This window comes from Macaca mulatta, chromosome 16 (assembly GCF_049350105.2).
Source record: "Macaca mulatta isolate MMU2019108-1 chromosome 16, T2T-MMU8v2.0, whole genome shotgun sequence".
In the NCBI taxonomy this organism is placed as follows: Eukaryota; Metazoa; Chordata; class Mammalia; order Primates; family Cercopithecidae; genus Macaca; species Macaca mulatta.
The window spans coordinates 84,861,596-84,880,624 of NC_133421.1; the positions used below are offsets into that span (position 1 = coordinate 84,861,596).

Sequence of the window (19,029 nt, forward strand, 5' to 3'; positions counted from 1 at the left end):
ATTTTAAACAAGAAGTTTATTTAAACAACAAGACGCTTGACTGGAAGGGAAAACTATCTAAGATTCTTTTTTGTTTTAGAGTAATTTATCCCTACTTAAAGACAGATTGCCCTACATGTAACAGCTACGTACAAAAAAGTTATAAAATTGTCCTTGGTTTTACAATGATAAATGAAAAACATTAAAATTCTCCAATTGAACAAGGTATGCAAGGATTTTTATGATGTGTGTTTTTGTTAAAACAGTGAGAGCAAAATAACTTACTGGAATATAAAGATAAGAGCTGAATGAGCATGCCACTAATGGAGAAAGGGGGTATTTTCACAGAATCAGTATTTTTCCCCATCCCGTCTCCACTTGATGTCAATTAAAACATACCATTGGCTGTTTAGTTAAAAAAAAAAAAAATGCAATATGCTTGTGCACATATACCAGTTACTTTATGTACAATAAAGGAATGGGGAAGGGGGAAATGAAAGAATAGAGAAAACTATACGGTAGTAGTCAGGATGTGGTGGAACCAAATTGCAGTTTTCTAATTGAGAATGTAATCTTGGTCTTTAAAGAACAGAGTTCTGGAGTAAAGAAGCAGGTTCCCTTTTCAGTAGACACCTCCCGTCTGCTGTTGGAACACATCAATTGTATCTTCATCCTCCATTTCCAACTAGCATAAAAGAAAAAACAAATGTAAGAGCACTGATTAAGTTCTGAAAATTAATGATTTTCAGGTTTAAGTATGCTGAAAACATGTACATGTTCCACTGAGTTCCAAGTTTCATTATTTTAGATGTCTCATAGCTTAATGTATCAACACACTTGGTTTAAGTAATTTTTTACTTGGCTTCCTTTTTTATGACTATTAGATAAAACTTAACTTGTTATGTGTGTTTTTTTTTCTTTTTTTTTTTTGGAGACAAGATTTCTGTCACCCAGGCTGGAGGGCAGTGGCGTGATCTCAGCTCACTGCAACCTCCATCCCTCAGGTTCAAGCAATACTCCTGCCTCAGTCTCCCAAGTAGCTGAGATTACAGGCATCCACCGCCATGCCCAGCTAGTTTTTTTGTATTTTTAGTAGAGACGGGGCCTCCCAAAGTGCTGGGATTACAGGCGTGAGCCACTGCGCCCAGCCAAAACTTAGTTTTTGAGTAAAAAGCAGAATATTATCCAGGTGCGGTGGCTCATGCCTGTAATCCCAGTACTATTAGAGGCCAACATTGGAGGACTGCTTGAGCCCAGGAGACCTAGACCAGCCTGGGCAACAGAGAGAGAGACAACATCTCTACAAAAAAAAGTAAAAAAAAAAAATTAGCCAGCCACGGTGACACACGTCCATACTCCCAGCTACTCAGGAAGCCAAGGTGGGAGGATCAATTGAGCCCATAAGATAAGGCCGCAGTGAACTGTGACCACACCAGCTCACTCCAGCCTGAGTGACAAAGCGAAAGACCCTGTATCAAAAAAAGAGAAAAAAAGGCAGGGGCCAGGCACAATGGCTCACTCCTGTAATCCGAACACTTTGGGAGGCTGAGGCGGGCGGATCACCCGAGGTCAGGAGTTCAAGACCAGCCTGGCCAACCTGGTAAAACCCCATCCCTACTAAAAATATTTTAAAAATTAGCCGGGCATGGTGGCATGTGCCTGTAATCCCAGCTATTTGGGAGGCTGAGGCAGGAGAATTGCTTGAATCCAGCAAGCAGAGGTTGTGGTGAGCCAATATCGTGCCACTGAACTCCAACCTGGGTGACAGAGCAAGACTTGGTCTCAAAAAAAAAAAAAAAAAGAGAGAGAGGCTGAGGCAGGCAGATCACCTGAGGTCAGGAGTGCGAGACCAGCCTGGCCAAAATGGTGAAACTCAGTCCCTACTAAAAATACAAAAAAAGAAAAAGAAAAAATAGCTGGGCATGGTGCCGCACGCCTGTAATCCCAGCTACTTGGGAGGCTGAGGCAGGAGAATCACTTGAACCCGGGAGGTTGAAGTTGCAGTGAGCCAAGATCATGCCATTGTATGTGACGAGAGAGAAACTCTGCCTCAAAAAAAATTAAATCAAAGCTAAATATGTGTGTGTCGAGGGTCCACAGAAGGGTGATATGTTTAAAGAATCTCGCTGCACTGTTCAGCAAAGACTGAAAATAAATCTCAATAAAAACCCAAATTAGGCCGGGTGCCAGGGCTCACACCTGTAGTCCCAAAACTCTGGGAGGCCAAGGTGGGCGGATCACAAGGTCAACAGGTCAAACCCATCTGGCCAACATGGTGAAACTCCGTTTCTATCAAAAATACAAAAATCAGCTGGCCGTGGTGGCACACGCCTGTAGTCCCAGCTACTCAGGAGGCTGAGGCAGGAGAATCAGTTGAACCCATGAGGTGGAGGTTACAGTGAGCCATGAGTGCCCCACTGAACTCCAGCCTGGCAACAGAGCAAGACTCTGTCTCAAAAAGAAAAAAAAAACCCAGGCTGGGCACCGTGGCTAACACCTGTAATCCCAACACTTTGGGATGCCGAGGCAGGTGGATCACGAGGTCAGGCATTCAAGACCAGCCTGGCTAAAATAGTGAAACCCCATCTCTACTAAAAATACAAAAAATTAGCTGGGCGTGGTGGCAGGCGTCTGTAATCCCAGCCACTCGGGAGGCCGAGGCAGGAGAATCGCTTGAACTTTGGAGGCAGAGGTTGCAGTGAGCCGAGATTGTGCCACTGCACTCCAGCCTGGGTGACAGTGGGAGACTCCGTGTCAAAAAAAAAAAAAAAAAAAAAAAAAAAACCCCAAACTAATAAAACATAGTATGCTCAGATATTAAATACCATATAGCCGTTAAAAAATACATAGATTTTCATGTACAGAAGTGAAAATATCTTTAAGATACAGTAGATACAGTGTTAGGCTAAAAACACAATTTTAAAACTAAGCAGCAGCCAACTCTGGGTGCACTGACTATATATAAGTTAGCCATGCTTTGTAAGGAGCAGTTAAAAAAAAAAAAAAGTACACCCCAAGGAGCAAAGCCGCTTATTGTATGACTAAATTTGTTTTTTTTTTTTTTTCTTGCGACGGAGTTTTGCTGTTGTTGCCCAGGGTGGAGTGCAATGGTGTAATCTCGGCTCACTGCAACCTCTGCCTCCCGGGTCAAGCAATTCTCCTGCCTCAGCCTCCCAAGCACTTGGGATTACAGGCATGCGCCACCGTGCCCAGCTAATTTTGTATTGACTCCGTCAATACAAAAAAATAAATAAATAAAACAAAAACAAAATTAGCCAGGCATCGTGGTGGGTGCCTGTAAATCCCAGCTAATCGGGAGGCTGAGGCAGGATAATCACTTGAACTCAGGAAGCGGAGGTTGCAGTGAGCCGCGATCATGCCACCACTCCAGTCTGGGAGACAGAGCAAGACTGTCTTGAAAAATAAAAAAAATTTAAAAAAGTTGGGGAGGCGGGGGCAGGCAGGAGGCCTGCTAAGATGTTTTAATTTATCACAATCCTGTTATCAAAAAATATTGGGAGAACAATTCTAAAACGAATCAATTCCAAATTCTTCAAAATGAAGTAAAATTAATTGCAAAGTCAACCTGAAGATTTTTAAATGCCTCAAGGTCACAGATCCAAACAAATAACTGCTTGTTTAATATTTGTAACTAGTATAGCAGATAATCCCGTTTTACTGGTGGGTAAGGAGGGCTTAGAGAGGAAATACATTCTAATAACTGAGAGTATAGCACAATGGATACTTTTTACTACTTCTTTTTTTTTTTTTTTGAGACAGTCTAGCTCTGTCGCCCAGGCTGGAGTGCAGTGGTGCGACCTCGGCTCACTGCAAGCTCCGCCTTCCGGGTTCACGCCATTCTCCTGCCTCAGCCTTCCCAGCAGCTGGGACTACAGGCGCCCACCACCTCGCCCGGCTAATTTTTGTATTTTTAGTAGAGATGGAGTTTCACCGGGGTGGTCTCGATCTCCCGACATCTGCCCACCTTGGCCTCCCAAAGTGCTGAGATTACAGGCATGAGCCACTGCGCCTGGCATATTTCTTTTAAAACCAAACAAGCCTGTCATCTATCTACTAAAACAAAATTATCCAAATGTGAAGTTTTACAGTGAAACTTTAAATGCCTTTAAAAAATGAAGTTCCTGTTCCAGCCTCATTTATCAACAGAATTTAGCTCCTCCTTGTGGCTATATACCATAATTGCGCTTTTTTTTTTTTTTTTTGAGATGGGCATTTCACTCTCACCCAGGCTAGAGTGAAGTGGCATGACCTCCACTCACTGCAACCTCGGCCTGTCTACCCCCCCGACACCTTCCCCCCACCCAGATTCTCCTGGCTCAGCCTCCCGAGTAGCTGGGATGGAATTACAGGTGAGCACCACCATGCCTGGCTAATTTTTGTATTTTTAGTAGAGACAGGGTAGTTTTGCCACATTGGCCAGGCTGGTCTTGAATTCCTGACCTCAGGTGATCAACCCGCCTCTGCCTCCCAAAGTGGTGATTACAGTGGTGAGCCACTGTGCCCAGCCTTTTAAATTTTTTTTTTTTTTTTTTTGAGACAGAGTCTCGCTCTGTCGCCCAGGCTAGAGTGCAGTGGCCAGATCTCAGCTCACTGCAAGCTCCGCCTCCCAAGTTTACGCTATTCTCCTGCCTCAGCCTCCCGAGTAGCTGGGACTACAGGCGCCTGCCACCTCGCCCAGCTAGTTTTTTGTATTTTTTAGTAGAGACGGGGTTTCACCGTGTTAGCCAGGATGGTCTCGATCTCCTGACCTCGTGATTCGCCTTTCGGCCTCCCAAAGTGCTGGGATTACAGGCTAGAGCCACTGCGCCCGGCCAATTTTTTTTCTTTTTGAGACAGGGGCTGTTACCCAGGCTGGAGTGCAGTGGCACGATCTCTGTGCTTCAACCTCCGCCTCCCGGGTTCAAGTGATTCTCCCGCCTCAGCCTCCTGAGTAGCTGGGACTACAGGCATGCACCACCATGCCTGGCTAATATATATATATATTTTTTGAGATGGAATTTCGCTCTTGTTGCCCAGGCTGGAATGCAATGGCGCAATCTCCAGCTCATCACAACCTCTGCCTCCTGGGTTCAAGCGATTCTCCTGCCTCAGCCTCCTGAGCAGCTGGGATTACAGGCCGCCACATCCAGCTAATTTTGTATTTTTAGTAGCGACAGCGTTTTTCCCCATGTTGGTCAAGGTGATCTTGAACTCCCAACCTCAGGTGATCCACCCGCCTCGGCCTCCCAAAGTGCTGGGACCACAGGCGTGAGCCACTGTGCCCGGCGATGCCTGGCTAATTTTTGTATTGCTTGGCAGACATAGGGTTTCACCATATTGTCCAGGCTGGTCTCAAACTCCTGACCTCAAGCGATCTGCCTGCCTCAGCCTCCCAAAGTGCTAGGATTATAGGTGTGAGCCAGTGTGCCCAGCCCATAATTCCTTTTTAGAGACTGTCACCAGTTGAAATTTCTTCAAAATATTCTTCTTTTCAGTACACCTCATGGGCTTTTCCAATTTTCAAAGATTATCAACAAAACTACAATCTGGATGTGCTGCTTCATGCCACATTTATCATTTTCTAGTTTTTACTGGGTGATAAAGTTGAAATTCAGAAGTACATGGGATCCAATTTAAATTTCTACTATCACAACATTTTAAAATATTTTTCAAAAACTGTAAATCTTCTATTTTCGAGACAGTCTTGGTCTATTACCCAGGCTAGAGTGCCATAGTACGATCATAACTCACTGCAGCCTGAAACTCCTGGACTCAAGCACCCCTTCCACTAAACTTCCCAAGTAGCTGGGACTACAGACACATGCTACCATGCCCAGCTCTTTTTTCTTTTTTTTTCCCTGTAGAGACTGGGTCTTGCTATGTTGCCCAGGCTGGTCTCAAACTCCTGGCCTCAAGCCACCCTCCTGCCTGTGTCAGTTTCATAAAGTGCTAGGATTACAGGCGTGAGCCACCAAGTCAGGACAAGACTGGAAGTTTTTTTTTTTTTTTTTGAGAGAGGGCCTCACTTTGTTACCCAGACTGGTGTGCAGTGGCGCCATCTTGGTTCACTGCAGCCTCCACTTCCTGGGCTCAAGCAATTCTTCCACCTCAACCTAAGAAGTAGCTGGTACTACAGGCACGAACCACCACTCCCTGGCAAATTTTTTATTTTTTTGTAAAGACAAGGTTTTGCCATGTTGCCCAGGCTGGTCTTGAAATCCTGGACTCAAGTGCTCCGCCCACCTTGGTCTCACAGTGCTGGCATTACAAGCACTTTGTAATCTTGACAATGGCTCTCATGAGCCATCTTGCTAAGCCAAAACTGGAAATCTTTAATGGAACTTTGAGAGGGTAAAAAGAAACAAAGAGCTTCTGCCACAGAAGACAATCCAGCTGATCCTACAGAAAGTGACAGAACAAAATGAAGTAGTATGTAAAGAGAGTTAAAGGATCAGAGAGCATCACGTTTTGTAGTAAGGGTTTGGAAAATATATCATCAGGGGCTCCCCCTGTCAAACAAAGCTATGGAACGCGGCAGTTAGGGCCATTAGTTCCCTTTCATTCATGAAGACACGTAAAAGAGAATTTTTTTTTTTTTTTTTAGAGACAGAGTCTCACTGTTGTCCAGACTGGAGTGCAGTGGCGCGAACTCGGCTCACCGCAAGCTCCGCCTCCCAGGTTCGCACCATTCTCCTGCCTCAGCCTCCCCAGCAGCTGGGACTATAGTAGCACGCCCCCACACTTGGCTCATTTTTTGTATTTTTAGTAGAGACGGGGTTTCACCGTGTTAGACAGGATGGTCTCGATCTCCTGACCTCGTGATCCGCCCGCCTCGGCCTCCCAAAGTGCTGGGATTACAGGCGTGAGCCACCGCGCCTGGCCGAGAATTTCAATTCAGCATGTAGAACTAAAATGGTGAGGATTTGGCTGGGTGCGGTGGCTCACACCTGTAATCCCAACACTCTGGAAGGCCGAGGCAGGTGGATCACTTGTGGTCAGGAGTTCAAGACCAGTCTGGCCAACATGGTGAAACCCTATCCCTACCAAAACTACAAAAACTAGCTGGGTGCAGTGGTGCATGCCTGTAATCCCAGCTACTCCGGGAGGCTGAGGCAGGAGAAAGGCTTAAGCACAGGAGGTGACAGCTGCAGTGACCCAAGATCGTGCCACTGCACTCCAGCCTGAGCGATGGAGACTCTGTCACAAAAAAACAAACAAACAAAAAACAAACACAAACCACTGGTGGGGTTGGGAACATTGATTTGCGCCTATAATCCCATCACTTTGGAAGGCCAAGGATGAAGTGAGCTATAATGAGGCCACTACACTTCAACCCACGCAACAGAGAAGCCCTATCCCTAAAAAAAAAATTAAAATTAAAAATAAATGAATAACAACCATTGGCATTTCCCGAGCCTATTCCTATTTTCCTTTCTGTTCCCCTTTGGTCATACTTCCCAAAGCTCTGAACTCTACAAGAACTATACTCCAGTGTCTCAACGTTCAAATTCATAAACATAGCTGTTCAAAAAATTACAAATGGTAATTTTTCTAATTAGGAGAGATTTTTTACCTGTGCAGGTGTGTCTGTTTCATTGATTGGTTGCCCGTCGAATCGGAATCTGATCTGCCTCATTGACAATCCCTGAACGAGAGAATTTAAAAGCAATAAACGGCATTAAGAGAAACATAATTCTATTTAGATAAAAGTACATGCATATTTAGCCATGACTATATTAAAGAAATAGCTAAATAAACAATCGCCAACATGTTAACATACCCTATAAATAAAAAGATTTGGGGTGATTCTCATTTTCTTTTTTTTTTTTTTTTTTTGAGACAGAGTTTTGCTCTGTTGTCAAGGCTGAAGTGCAGTGGCGTGATCTTGGCTCAAGGTAACCTCCACCTCCTGGTTCAAGCGATTCTCCTGCCTTAGTCTCCCAAGAGTAGCTGGGACTACAGGCCCCTGCCACAACAACCGGCTAATTTTTGTAGTTTTAGTAGAGACTGGGTTTCACCACGTTGGCCAGGCTGGTCTTGAACTCCTAACCTCAGGTGATCCATCCGCCTCGGCCTCCTGATCAGCTGGGACTAGGCACGTGCCACCACGACTGGCTAATTTTCGTATTTTTTAGTAGACAGGGTTTTGCTATGTTGGCCAGGCTGGTCTCGAACTCCTGACCTCAGGTGATCTGACCACCTCAGCCTCCCAAAGTGCTGGGATTACAGGCATAAGCCGCCTGTTTGTTGTTGTTGTTGTTGTTGTTTGAGACACAGTCTCGCTCAGTCGCCCAGGCTGGAGTGCAGGGGCACGATCTTGGCTCACTGCAAGCTCCGCCTCCCGGGTTCATGCCATTCTCCTGCCTCTGCCTCCCGAGTAGCTGGGATTACAGGCGCCCGCCACCAGGCCCGGCTAATTTTTTGCATTTTTAGTAGAGACGGGGTTTCACCATGGTAGCCAGGATCGTCTCGATCTCCTGACCTTGTGATCCGCCCGCCTCAGCCTCCTAAAGTGCTGGGATTACAGGTGTGAGCCACCGCGCCTAGCCTGTTTGTTTGTTTTTTAAGACAGAGTTTTGCTCTGCCGCCCAGGCTGGAGTGCAGTGGTACGATCTTGGCTCACTGCAACCTCCGCCTCCCGGGTTCAAGCAATTCTCCTGCCTCAGTCTCCCGAGTAGCTGGAATTACAGGTGCCCGCCACCACGCCCAGCTAACCATGCCTAGCTAATTTTTGTGTTTTTAGTAGAGATGGGGTTTCACCATTTTGGCCAGGCTGGTCTCGAACTCCTGACCCCAAGTGATCCACTCACCTCAACCTCCCAAAATGCTGGGATTACAGGTGTGAGCCACTGTGCCTGGCCAGTAAGTCATTCTTTTAAAAAGCTTTACTGCTGGCCGGGCGCGGTGGCTCAAGCCTGTAATCCCAGCACTTTGGGAGGCCGAGATGGGCGGATCACGAGGTCAGGAGATCGAGAGACGATCCCGGCTAACACGGTGAAACCCCGTCTCTACTAAAAAATACAAAAAAATAGCCGGGCGAGGTGGCGGGCGCCTGTAGTCCCAGCTACTCGGGAGGCTGAGGCAGGAGAATGGCGTAAACCCGGGAGGCGGAGCTTGCAGTGAGCTGAGATCCGGCCACTGCACTCCAGCCTGGGTGACAGAGCAAGACTCCGTCTCAAAAAAAAAAAAAAAAAAAAAAGCTTTACTGCTTTTCAGACACAGCTACTATGTTAAATAAAACATACCTTGAGACAAATATGCATTTAAATGAGTTAGACACTGAAATGAATTTTTTTGTTTTTGTTTTTTTTGAGACAAGTCTCACTCTGTCGCCCAGGCTGGAGTGCAAGTAGTGCAATCTCAGCTCAATGCAATATCCACCACTGGAGTTCAAGCAACTTTCCTGCCTCAGCCTCCTGAGTAGCTGGGACTACGGGCTCATGCCACCATGCTGGGCTAATTTTTTGTATTTTAGTAGAGATAGGGTTTCACCATGTTAGCCAGGATGGTCTCAATCTCCTGACCTCGTGATCCCCCACCCAGCCACTGACAGGAAATTTAAAGAAAAAAAAAAAAGCCCATTTAAAGACTTTCCAGGCAGAACTCGCGGGCTCACGGTGTAATTCCAATGCTTCAGGAGGCCAAAGTGGATCATCTGAGTTAAGGAGTTCAAGACCAGCCTGGCCAACGTGGTGAAACCCCACCTCTACTAAAAATACAAAAATTAGCTGGGCGTAGTGGCGCACACCTGTAATCCCAGGTATTCGGGAGGCTGAGGCAGGAGGATCGCTTGAACCTAGGAGGCAGAGTTTACAGTGAGCCTAGATCATGCCATAGCACTCCAGCCTGGGTGACAGACCAGACTCCGTCTCAATAACAACAATAACAACAACAAAATCGACCTAAAATGCCACAACCTATACCCTTGAACTACCTGGAATAGCTTTAAAAAAGCACCTGCTTTTTAATTTCCTTTAATACTTACCCAAATCTGTAATTACTTATCGTCCTACTAGAAAACACTCTTCAGGAAGTATAGGAACCTAGACTGTTTTACTTACAGTCTATTCCTTGCACATAGTAGGTGCTGCTCATTACGTATCAGTGAAATAAAAGGGATGAAAAACATTACATAACCATAATCTGGGCGTGGTGGTGGGCGCCTGTAATCCCAGCAATTTGGGAGGCTGAGGCAGAAGAATCGCTTGAAACTGGAAGGCGGAGGTTGCAGTGAGCTGAGATTGCGCCACTGCACTCTAGCCTGGGCAGTAAGAGCAAAACTCCATCTCAAAACAACAACAACAAAAAAGATGAGGTCTTACTATGCTGTCCAGACTGGTCTTCCAGCCTTGGCCTCCCAAAGTGCTGGATTACCATGCCTAGTCTATGATTTTCCATTTTGTATGCAGTTTTGCTACAGAAGTTCTCCAAAAGGATTACCATTTAAAATTCCCCTGTATCCTGAAGGGGCACTAGTGTTCAAATATAGAAGATACCAGTGGATAAATTATTTAGCACAATTCGTAAGTTCATGTAGGGTAATTTCAGCAAAATTATTCAAATAAGAGTATATGGTATACTGCCGGGCACAGTGGCTCACGCCTGTAATCCCAGCATTTTGGGAGGCCGAGGTAGGTGGATCACCTGAGGTCAGGAGTTCAAGACCAGTCTGACCAATATGGTAAAACCCCATCTCGCTGAAAATACAAAAATTAGCTGGGCGTGGTGGCCTGCGCCCGTAGTCCCAGCTACTCGGGAGGCTGAGACAGGAGAATTGCTTGGTCCCGGGAGGCAGAGGATGCAGTGAGTCAAGATCGCACCACTGCACTCCATCCTGGACAACAGAGCGAGACTCTGTCTCAAAAAAAAAAAAAAAAAGATAGTATCTTCACAAGGAACTACAAAAAGAAGGTTTACATATGAAGAATTATGAGCATAGTATTTTCTTATTACATTGTAAATACACTAAGCATAAAAATACTTCAAACATTCTAAAGTTTCTTTTTTCTTTTCCTTTGAAATGCTCTTGCTCCATCACCCAGGCTAGAGTGCAGTGGTGTGATCTTGGCTCACGGCAGCCTCCACCTCCCAGGTTCAAGGGATTCTCAGCTTCAGCCTCGGGAGTAGGTGGGATTATGGGCGTGTACCATCATGCCCAGCTAATTTTTTTGTATTTTTTGTAGAAATGGTATTTTGCTGTGGTGGCCAGGCTGATCTCAAGTGATCCACCCGCCTCAGTCTCCCAAAGTGCTGGGATTACAGATGTGAGCCATTGCACCAGGCCTAAAGGAAGTTTTTATTTTCACTGATCTTTCAAGTATCAACTCAAACTCAATTTCCCAACTTACATAGGTTTAAGCCTTATTCTACTTTGAAGCTGTTTAGAACAATCTGAAGGGGCCAGGCACAGTGGCCCACGCCTGTAATCCCAGCACTTTGAGAGGCCAAGGTGGGCGGATCACTTGAGGTCAGGAGTTGAGGTTAGGTCTACCAAAAATACAAAATTAGCTGGGCATGGCGGCGCACGCCTGAAATCCCAGCTACTCAGGAGGCTGAGGCATAAGAATAGCTTCAACTTGGCCGGGCACGGTGGCTCAAGCCTGTAATCCCAGCACTTTGGGAGGCTGAGACGGGCGGATCACGAGGTCAGATCGAGACCATTCTGGCTAACACGGTGAAACCCCGTCTCTACTAAAAAAAAAATACAAAAAACTAGCCAGGCATGGTGGTGGGCGCCTGTAGTCCCAGCTACTCGGGAGGCTGAGGCAGGAGAAGGGCATAAACCCGGGAGATGGAGCTTGCAGTGAGCTGAGATCTGGCCACTGCAGTCCAGCCTGGGCGACAGAGCAAGACTCCGTCTCGGGGGGGAAAAAAAAAAAAAAAAGAATAGCTTCAACTCAGGAGGCAGAGGTTGCAGTGAGCAGAGATTGAACCACTGCACTCCAGCCTGGGCAATAGAACAAGATTCTGTCAAAAAAAAACCAAAAAAAAACAAAAAAAACCCCACGATTTACAAGGTAGATAAGTTCTAGCTTAAAAAAATACGGCAAGACTCCCATCTCAAAAAAAAAAATAAAAAAAAAGACTTCTTGGTCTGGCGCAGTGGCTCATGCTTGTAATCCCAGCACTTTGGAAGACCGAGGCGGGTGGATCACCTGAGGTCAGGAGTTTGAGACAAGCCTAGCCAATATGATGAAACCCCATCTCTACCAAAAATACTAAAAAAAATTGGCCAAGCGTGGTGGCAGGCACCTGTAATCCCAGCTACTCAGGAGGCTGAGGCAGGAAAACTGCTTGAACCCGGGAAGTGGAAGTTGCAGTGAGCTGAGCTCACGCCACTGTACTTCAGCTTGAGCAACAAGAATGAAACTCCGTCTCAAAAAAATAAAATAAAATAATAAAAGACTCTTAAGTAATTTTACCAAGTTCACTCTTACTTTCTTATAAACATAAAATTACATTTCCTTGGTTAAAAAAAAAACCAAAAAACAAGTATTGTAAATACAATTTGATGGATTTCTGGCACAGGACTGGAACCACATATAATACTAAGCAAATCATCCTAAGGGTTTTCATGAGCAAGCTACCAAGTGCACGATAAAACTGACATGCCAAGTACAAGTGCATATTCATCCCATCAAAAAGTCACTGTAGTATTATGCCAGGCTAGTTTTTGTTCCCATGAAAATAAGATTTTTAAAAATAGTTTTATTCAGTGGAAGTACACATATGAATTCCTCACCTGTCGTTCACAATAGGCTTTCATTAGTTTACTAAGTGGTGTATGCCTCTTAATCTTAAACTGCACCACAGAACCATCCTGCCCCGCCACCTTCAAATTAATATGATCGTTGTTCTCAGTCTTGACTCCTTCCTGTTAAAAGAAAAATAAAAGTATAATTTGGGAAATGTGATCAACACACACTTTTATAAAGCAGCAGCAGCCCTAAGTTGCTTCAAAAATCAACAGGTTTCTCATACGGTATGCTAAAACGGCATACGGCTGTTTTCAGCTGCTGAAATCAATGTGAAAGAGGAGAAATCCTGCAGCAACAGTATTAGATAGCTGTCAGATACAGAAAAGCCTACATGCAATACTATCAGTAACAACAATACATGTTTAAAGTTGGGTCCTATTCAGTGTATTGAACGTTCTCTTGAAGCTAAACTTTCTAAAATGGCATATATCACTCCCAAAATATATATTTTACCCCCAAAAAAAGTTAAAAATAAGAGTCTCTTTTCTAAGCACTTTAAGTACAACTGCAAGAAACAAAACAATAAATCTACAGCCTGCCATTCAAAACTCATTACCGTTGTCGTTAAAAAGTTACCAAACTCAGTTTAATAACCTAAATCCAATCTCCATTAAAGTAAACACACACACGAAAAATCGAAGAATATCCCGATTCCCTCCGGAACAGCGGTAATACTCAGGACCACAGTTACGTTCTCCTCTATTAGCAGCTTCATTTTTATCTTCGGTTAAGAGCACTTATTCTCCCCTCCCCTTTGTTGTCATGGGTCAAATACACAGTTTTATCCCAAGTGTTTCTTGTAGATTTCGACCCAACCTAAAGTTGTCCAAAATCGAGTGTAGAAGGCATGCTGTAGCCCTAAAACGCTTCAGAAAGTAAAGGCGCGAGAGGCGGGAGGTGTCACCAAACTAAAAGCAGCAAGTCCCGTGTGCCCCGATGATGGGTGTCCCCCAGTCCTCCCGGGAAGTCTTCGGGTGCCTCAAAAGCCGCATTCAAAAGTTAAGCCGCACAAAGTCTCTCTGCTCCTACCTGTGCCTCCAACTTCATGAAACCACATGGTCTTCGCGGATTAGGGGTTCGTTGGCACCCAGGGAAAAGCCGCTGCCCCTCCCCCCTCAGGTCCCTGAGGCCATTAAAGTGGGAAATACTCCACGGGAATCCCCCTACCCCCAGGCCCAGTACGGCGGCCAGCGGGCATCCAGGTTCCTGCTCATCAGCAGCCCATTGATTCGCCCCGAACCCTCGCCCCGCCGCCGCCGCCCCGGGCAGGAGTCCCCAGATGCCCGCGGTTTCTACCCCTGAGAGGTGAAGCCCGAGCCCAGGGGACTCCCCGCCGCCTCGGAGACTGCAACACCCGACGCGGGGTCGGCGCAGGGTGGAGACCCCGCGCGCCCTAACGCCCCTCCTCACGCGCGCCGGACGGCTGGGCCAAGAATCCCCGTTCGGGGCTGGTGGGCCCGCGGGCGTCCGCGATCTGCCCGCCCAACTCGCGCCCCGCGCGCACTCGGAGGCCGCCGGGGGCGGGAGAGAGCGGCGGGGCCTCCTCCGGCGCGGGAGGGAGGAAGAGAGGGAGGGAGGAAAATGGCGCGGAGCGCCGGGGCCTGAGCTGCGGCCGGCCCTGTGGGGGGCCCGGGAAGGCGCTGGGAGCCAGCGGCGAGCTCTGGCCGGACCCCGGCCCGCGCCCTGACCCCGACCGCGCGGCGAGGCGAAGGGGCCGGCGCCGAGCTCACCTTGGGCTTTTCGTCGGCCATGGCGAGCGCCGGAGTCTCCTCAGCTGCCGCTTCACAAAAGAGGTACCAGGTCCGCACCAAACGAGCACACAAGCAGCACCAGGAGCGGCAGAAGAAGGAGGCGGCAGCGGTGGACGAGGGAGAGGGTGCGCGCACGTCGTGCGCTCCCTCCCCCCACCCTGCGTGCGCGAGCACGAGCCGCCGGGGCCTCCCATTGGCTGGCGCCTCGCGGGAGCGCGCAACGCTTACATAACCACCCCCACCCCCCGCCCCGCGCCACCGCGTCCTGGGCCAGGCGCCCGCCCGGCCGGCGGGAAGAAGCGCGGACACGCGCACCCGGCCCGCCGCGGGGGCGCGCCTGGCTCTGGGCGGGGCTGTATTGTCCTCCTTCGTGGTGGAGCATAATCAAAATGGCTTCCAGCTGGTCCTCGGTGGGAACGATGAGGCTCGAGGCTTTAGACGTGAGCCATAGGCCAGGGAAGGCTGACTGACTAGAGGAAGAAGGGGATTCCTAAATCAAAGCCCCAGCATGAGGTTCTGGAAAAATCTCTCTCTTTCAGTGGACCAGCAGCCCTCCCATGGTTACTTCCTCTCAGTCAGTCTTAACCTGCTTCCCACCGGACTCTTGCCTCAAATGCAGTGTCTTCTTCTTTTTTTTTTTTTTTTTTTTTGAGACGGAGTCTCGCTCTGTTGCCCAGGCTGGAGTGCAGTGGCACGATCTCGGCTCACAGCAACCTCTGCCTCCCAGGTTCAAGCGATTCTCCTGCCTCAGCCTCCCGAGGAGCTGGTATTACAGGCGCACGCCACAACACCCGGCTAATTTTTTGTATTTTTCGTAGGGACAAGGTTTCCCCGTGTTAGCCAGGATGGTCTCGGTCTTCTGACCTCGTGATCCGCCCGCCTCGGCCTCCCAAAGTACTGGGATTACAGGCGTGAGCCACCATACCCGGCCTGCAGTGTCTTCTTCTGTCCTGCTGGTAACCCTAGACTTTGACTAGCTACGGGAAAATGTTCGTGTATTCATTCAACGAACTCCTTACTCATCGCCTATCTTCCAAGAGGAAACAGTATCCTTAAGCGAGAACTACCCAACAATCAAGCTTCCAGCCAATTTAATCATTTCCTCCTTGCATCCAGTTAAAACATAGACATGCATCCCTCCTGTCTGAAGAACAATCCAGTGTGTGCACTGGATTCCATCTTGCTCCTCCCCCTGGGCTTTATTATTTGCTTTTGTCCCTGAATTTTCTTCCTCTCCTCCGTTAGTATAGAAAAAAAAAAAAAAAAAGAAGAAGCTCTCAATTCTATTAAGTTACCATCCTATCTCTCTCCATTCTTGGCCAAACAGCTTGAAAAAATGTCCCTGCCAGCTGTCTCCAACCCCTCCCCTCCCACTCACTCCTCAACCCACTGCAATCTGGTGCTGTCCCCAAAGTTCCACTAAAACTGCTCTCCACAAGGTCACCGCAGACTTCTTTGCTGAATCCAGTATGCTTCTCAGTTTGTCACTCTTTCTCTTGAACTTTGCAGGAGGTAGGTTTTCCTCTCATCTCTAGCCTGTCCTTTGTTCTCTCTGCAATTTCTTTTTCTTACTCACTCCTTCCCTTAACTGTTCCTTAGGGTTTTCTTCAAGATCCTTTTATCACTCAATTCCCTCTCCGAGGATGATTTCACCCGCTTTCGCTGCCATCTCTTTGCTAATGATCCTCAAATCTGTTATTTCTAGTCCACATCTTTCTTCTGAGTTTCCAGTTGGATGTCCCAGAGGCACCTCAAACCCAGCAACTCTCAACTAAAACTCCTCACTTTACCTTTCGCGTGGGTTCTTCTTCCTGACCTACCACTCTTAAACTGTGTGACACACCACTACAACAGCTGCCCTAAGCTGGAAAGGCCAGCGACATTCCTGACTTCTTCTCCTTCACACACTCCTCATCCAATCAATCACCAAGTCTTGTCTATTCCACCTTCTTACCAAATCTACTTTCTTCAGCCTCTGGATGGAGCTGCATTTGTTGGCCTTCTGTAGGTCCTCTTTGGGTAGGAAGAGGCTCAAGACCTTAGATATGTGATAGGCCAAAGTAGGAAGACTAACTCTATCTAGTTCAGATCAACACTCTCAAAAGATACTGCAATATCAGCTGGGCATGGTGACTCACGCCTGTAACCCCAACACTCAACACTTTGTGAGGCTGAGGCAGGCAGATCACCTGACGTCAGGCGTTTGAGACCAGACTGGCCAACATGGTGAAACCCTCTGGTGGCTCATGCCTGTAATCCCAACACTTTGGGAGGCCAAGGTGGATGGATTGCCTGAGGTCAGGAGTTCGAGACCAGCCTGGCTAACATGGTGAAACCCTATGTCTCTACTAAAAATACAAAAATTAGCTGGGCGTGGTGGCAGGTGCCTGTAATCCCAGCTACTCGGGAGGCTGAGGCAGGAGAATCTCTTGAACTCAGGAAGTAGAGGTTGCAGTGAGTCGAGATCACACCACTCAGTGCACTCCAGCCTGGGCAACAGAGCAAGACTTCGTCTTGAAAAAAAAACAAAAACAGGCCGGGCGCGGTGGCTCACACCTGTAATCCCAGCACTTTGGGAGGCCGAGACGGGCGGATCACGAGGTCAGCAGATCGAGACCATCCTGGCTAACACGGTGAAACCCCGTCTCTACTAAAAAATACAAAAAACTAGCCGGGCGAGGTGGCGGGCGCCTATAGTCCCAGCTACTCGGGAGGCTGAGGCAGGAGAATGGCGTGAACCCGGGGGGCGGAGCTTGCAGTGAGCTGAGATCCGGCCACTGCACTCCAGCCTGGGTGACAGAGTGAGACTCCGTCTCAAACAAACAAAAAAAACAAAAAAAAAACAAAAAACAAAAACAAAAAAACACAAAGATACTGCAATATGGAAATATCCTCCTAACTCATCTGTTTTTGTTGTTGTTGTTGCTTGTTTGTTTTGTTTTAGACGGAGCCTCACTCTGTCGCCCAGGCTGGAGTGAAGTGGCACTATCTCGGCTCGCTACAACTTCTGCCTCCTGGGTTCAAGCTATTCTGCCTCAGCCTCCCAAGTAGCTGGGACTACAGGCACGTGCCACCACGCACGGCTAATTTTTTGTATTTTTAGTAGAGATGGGGTTTCACTGTGTTAGCCAGGATAGTCTTGATCTCCTGACCTCGTGATCCACCTGTCTCAGCCTCCCAAAGTGCTGAAATTACAGGCATGAGCCACCATGCCTGGCCGTTTGTTTGTCTCTTTGAGACAGAATGTTGTTCTTGTGGCCCAGGCTGGAGTGCAATGGCAAGATCTTGGCTCACTGCAAACTCTGCCTCCTGGGTTCAAGAGATTATCCTGCCTCTGCCTCCTGAGTAGCTAGGATTACAGGCATGCCATGCAGCACCATGCCCAGCTAATTTTGTATGTTTAGTAGAGACGGGGTTTCTCCGTGTTGGTCAGGCTGGTCTCGAACTCCCGACCTCAGGTAATCTGCCCACCTTGGCCTCCCAAAGTGCTGAGATTACAGGCATGAGCCACTGCGCCTGGCCTAACCCATCTGCTTTAAAGTACCTCCATTATGCCTGGATGTTTAAGTGAGTCAGAATAATCTAAAGGGCTGGTTTAAATACAAATTTTGGGGACCCTTGGAAGGTTGGCTCTGGAATTCACCTTATTTATTTATTTTTTTTCTTTTTTAAGAAAGGTCTGCTTTCCACCCAGGATAGAGTGCAGTGCCACAATCATAGCTCACTGCAGCCTCGAACTCCTGGGCTTAAGCCATCCTCTCGCCTCAGCCTCCAAGTAGCTAGGACCACAGACATGCACCTCCATACTCACCTAATTTATTTTTATTTTTTATAGAAATAGCATCTCCTGGCCAGGCGTGGTGGCTCATGCCTGTAATCCCAGCAAGAATCACTTGAACCCAGGAGGCGGAGGTTGCAGTGAGCCAAGATCACGCCAGTGCACTCCAGCCTGGGCAACGAGTGAAACTCCATCTTCAAAAAAATGATGGAAGAAATGGCGTCTCCTGGGCTCAAGTGATCCTCCAGATTCAGCCTCCCAAAACGCTAGGATTACAGGCATGAGCCACTGTACCCTGCCAAATCTGCCTTTTTTTTTTGGAGGGTCTCACTCTGTTGCCCAGGCTAGAGTGAATTGGCGTGATCTCAACTCACTGCAACCTCTGCCTCTTGGGCTCAAGGGATCCTTCTACCTCAGCCTCCCAAGTAGCTGGAACTACAGGTGCATGCCACCACACGAGGCTAATTTTTTTTATATTTTTTGTACAGATGAGGCTCTCACTATGTTCCTCAGACTGGTCTCAAACCCCTGAGCTCAAGAGATCCTCCCACTTCAGCTTCCCAAAGTGATAGGATTATAGGTGGGAGCCACTATGCCCAGCCCTGGTGTTTCTTTTTTTTTTTTTTTTTTTTTTGAGACGGAGTCTCGCTCTGTCGCCCAGGCTGGAGTGCAGTGGCCGGATCTCAGCTCACTGCAAGCTCCACCTCCCAGGTTTACGCCATTCTCCTGCCTCAGCCTCCCGAGTAGCTGGGACTACAGGTGC

At 47.6% G+C, this 19,029-nt stretch overlaps 1 protein-coding gene and 2 long non-coding RNA genes across 9 annotated transcripts; 1 reads left to right on the forward strand and 2 right to left on the reverse strand.

The window, feature by feature from the left end:
- Position 1: 1 nt before the first annotated feature.
- Positions 2 to 14,619, reverse strand: SUMO2 (small ubiquitin like modifier 2). 4 transcript variants are annotated; one of them, NM_001198691.2, is made up of 4 exons: positions 14,468 to 14,617; positions 12,722 to 12,853; positions 7,553 to 7,624; positions 301 to 664 (listed from the first exon to the last, which is right to left on the reverse strand). In NM_001198691.2, the coding sequence occupies exons 1-4, from the start codon at positions 14,486 to 14,488 to the stop codon at positions 602 to 604; spliced, it is 288 nt and encodes a 95-aa protein (NP_001185620.1). In that variant the 5' UTR covers positions 14,489 to 14,617; the 3' UTR covers positions 301 to 601. The 4 variants fall into 4 exon arrangements, 2 of the variants coding, with proteins under 2 accessions (XP_014975737.1, NP_001185620.1); XR_013405709.1 differs by lacking the exon at positions 301 to 664 and adding an exon at positions 6,058 to 6,827 and having other exon boundaries at positions 6,942 to 7,624; positions 14,468 to 14,619; XR_013405710.1 differs by lacking the exon at positions 301 to 664 and adding an exon at positions 6,141 to 6,682 and having other exon boundaries at positions 7,113 to 7,624; positions 14,468 to 14,619.
- On the forward strand, positions 879 to 2,453 carry LOC144335954 (uncharacterized). The gene is made up of 2 exons (XR_013407273.1): positions 879 to 1,109; positions 1,662 to 2,453. It is a non-coding gene; the product is annotated as an uncharacterized LOC144335954 (long non-coding RNA).
- On the reverse strand, positions 3,026 to 5,575 carry LOC144335940 (uncharacterized). 4 transcript variants are annotated; one of them, XR_013407258.1, is made up of 4 exons: positions 4,958 to 5,575; positions 4,497 to 4,801; positions 3,363 to 3,842; positions 3,026 to 3,105 (listed from the first exon to the last, which is right to left on the reverse strand). It is a non-coding gene; the product is annotated as an uncharacterized LOC144335940 (long non-coding RNA). The 4 variants fall into 4 exon arrangements; XR_013407256.1 differs by having other exon boundaries at positions 4,497 to 4,792; positions 4,955 to 5,575; XR_013407257.1 differs by having other exon boundaries at positions 4,497 to 4,792; positions 4,945 to 5,574.
- Positions 14,620 to 19,029: the final 4,410 nt, after the last annotated feature.

What these genes read in the sequence shown, in the direction of transcription:
- SUMO2 (NM_001198691.2), bottom strand. Translation starts at nt 14,488, where the DNA reads ATGGCCGACGAAAAGCCCAAG. An exon ending in TGGCCGACGAAAAGCCCAAG is followed by an intron (nt 12,854 to 14,467) that starts GTGAGCTCGGCG and finishes TTCTTTTAACAG; the next exon opens with GAAGGAGTCAAGACTGAGAA. An exon ending in AAGCCTATTGTGAACGACAG is followed by an intron (nt 7,625 to 12,721) that starts GTGAGGAATTCA and finishes TCTCTCGTTCAG; the next exon opens with GGATTGTCAATGAGGCAGAT.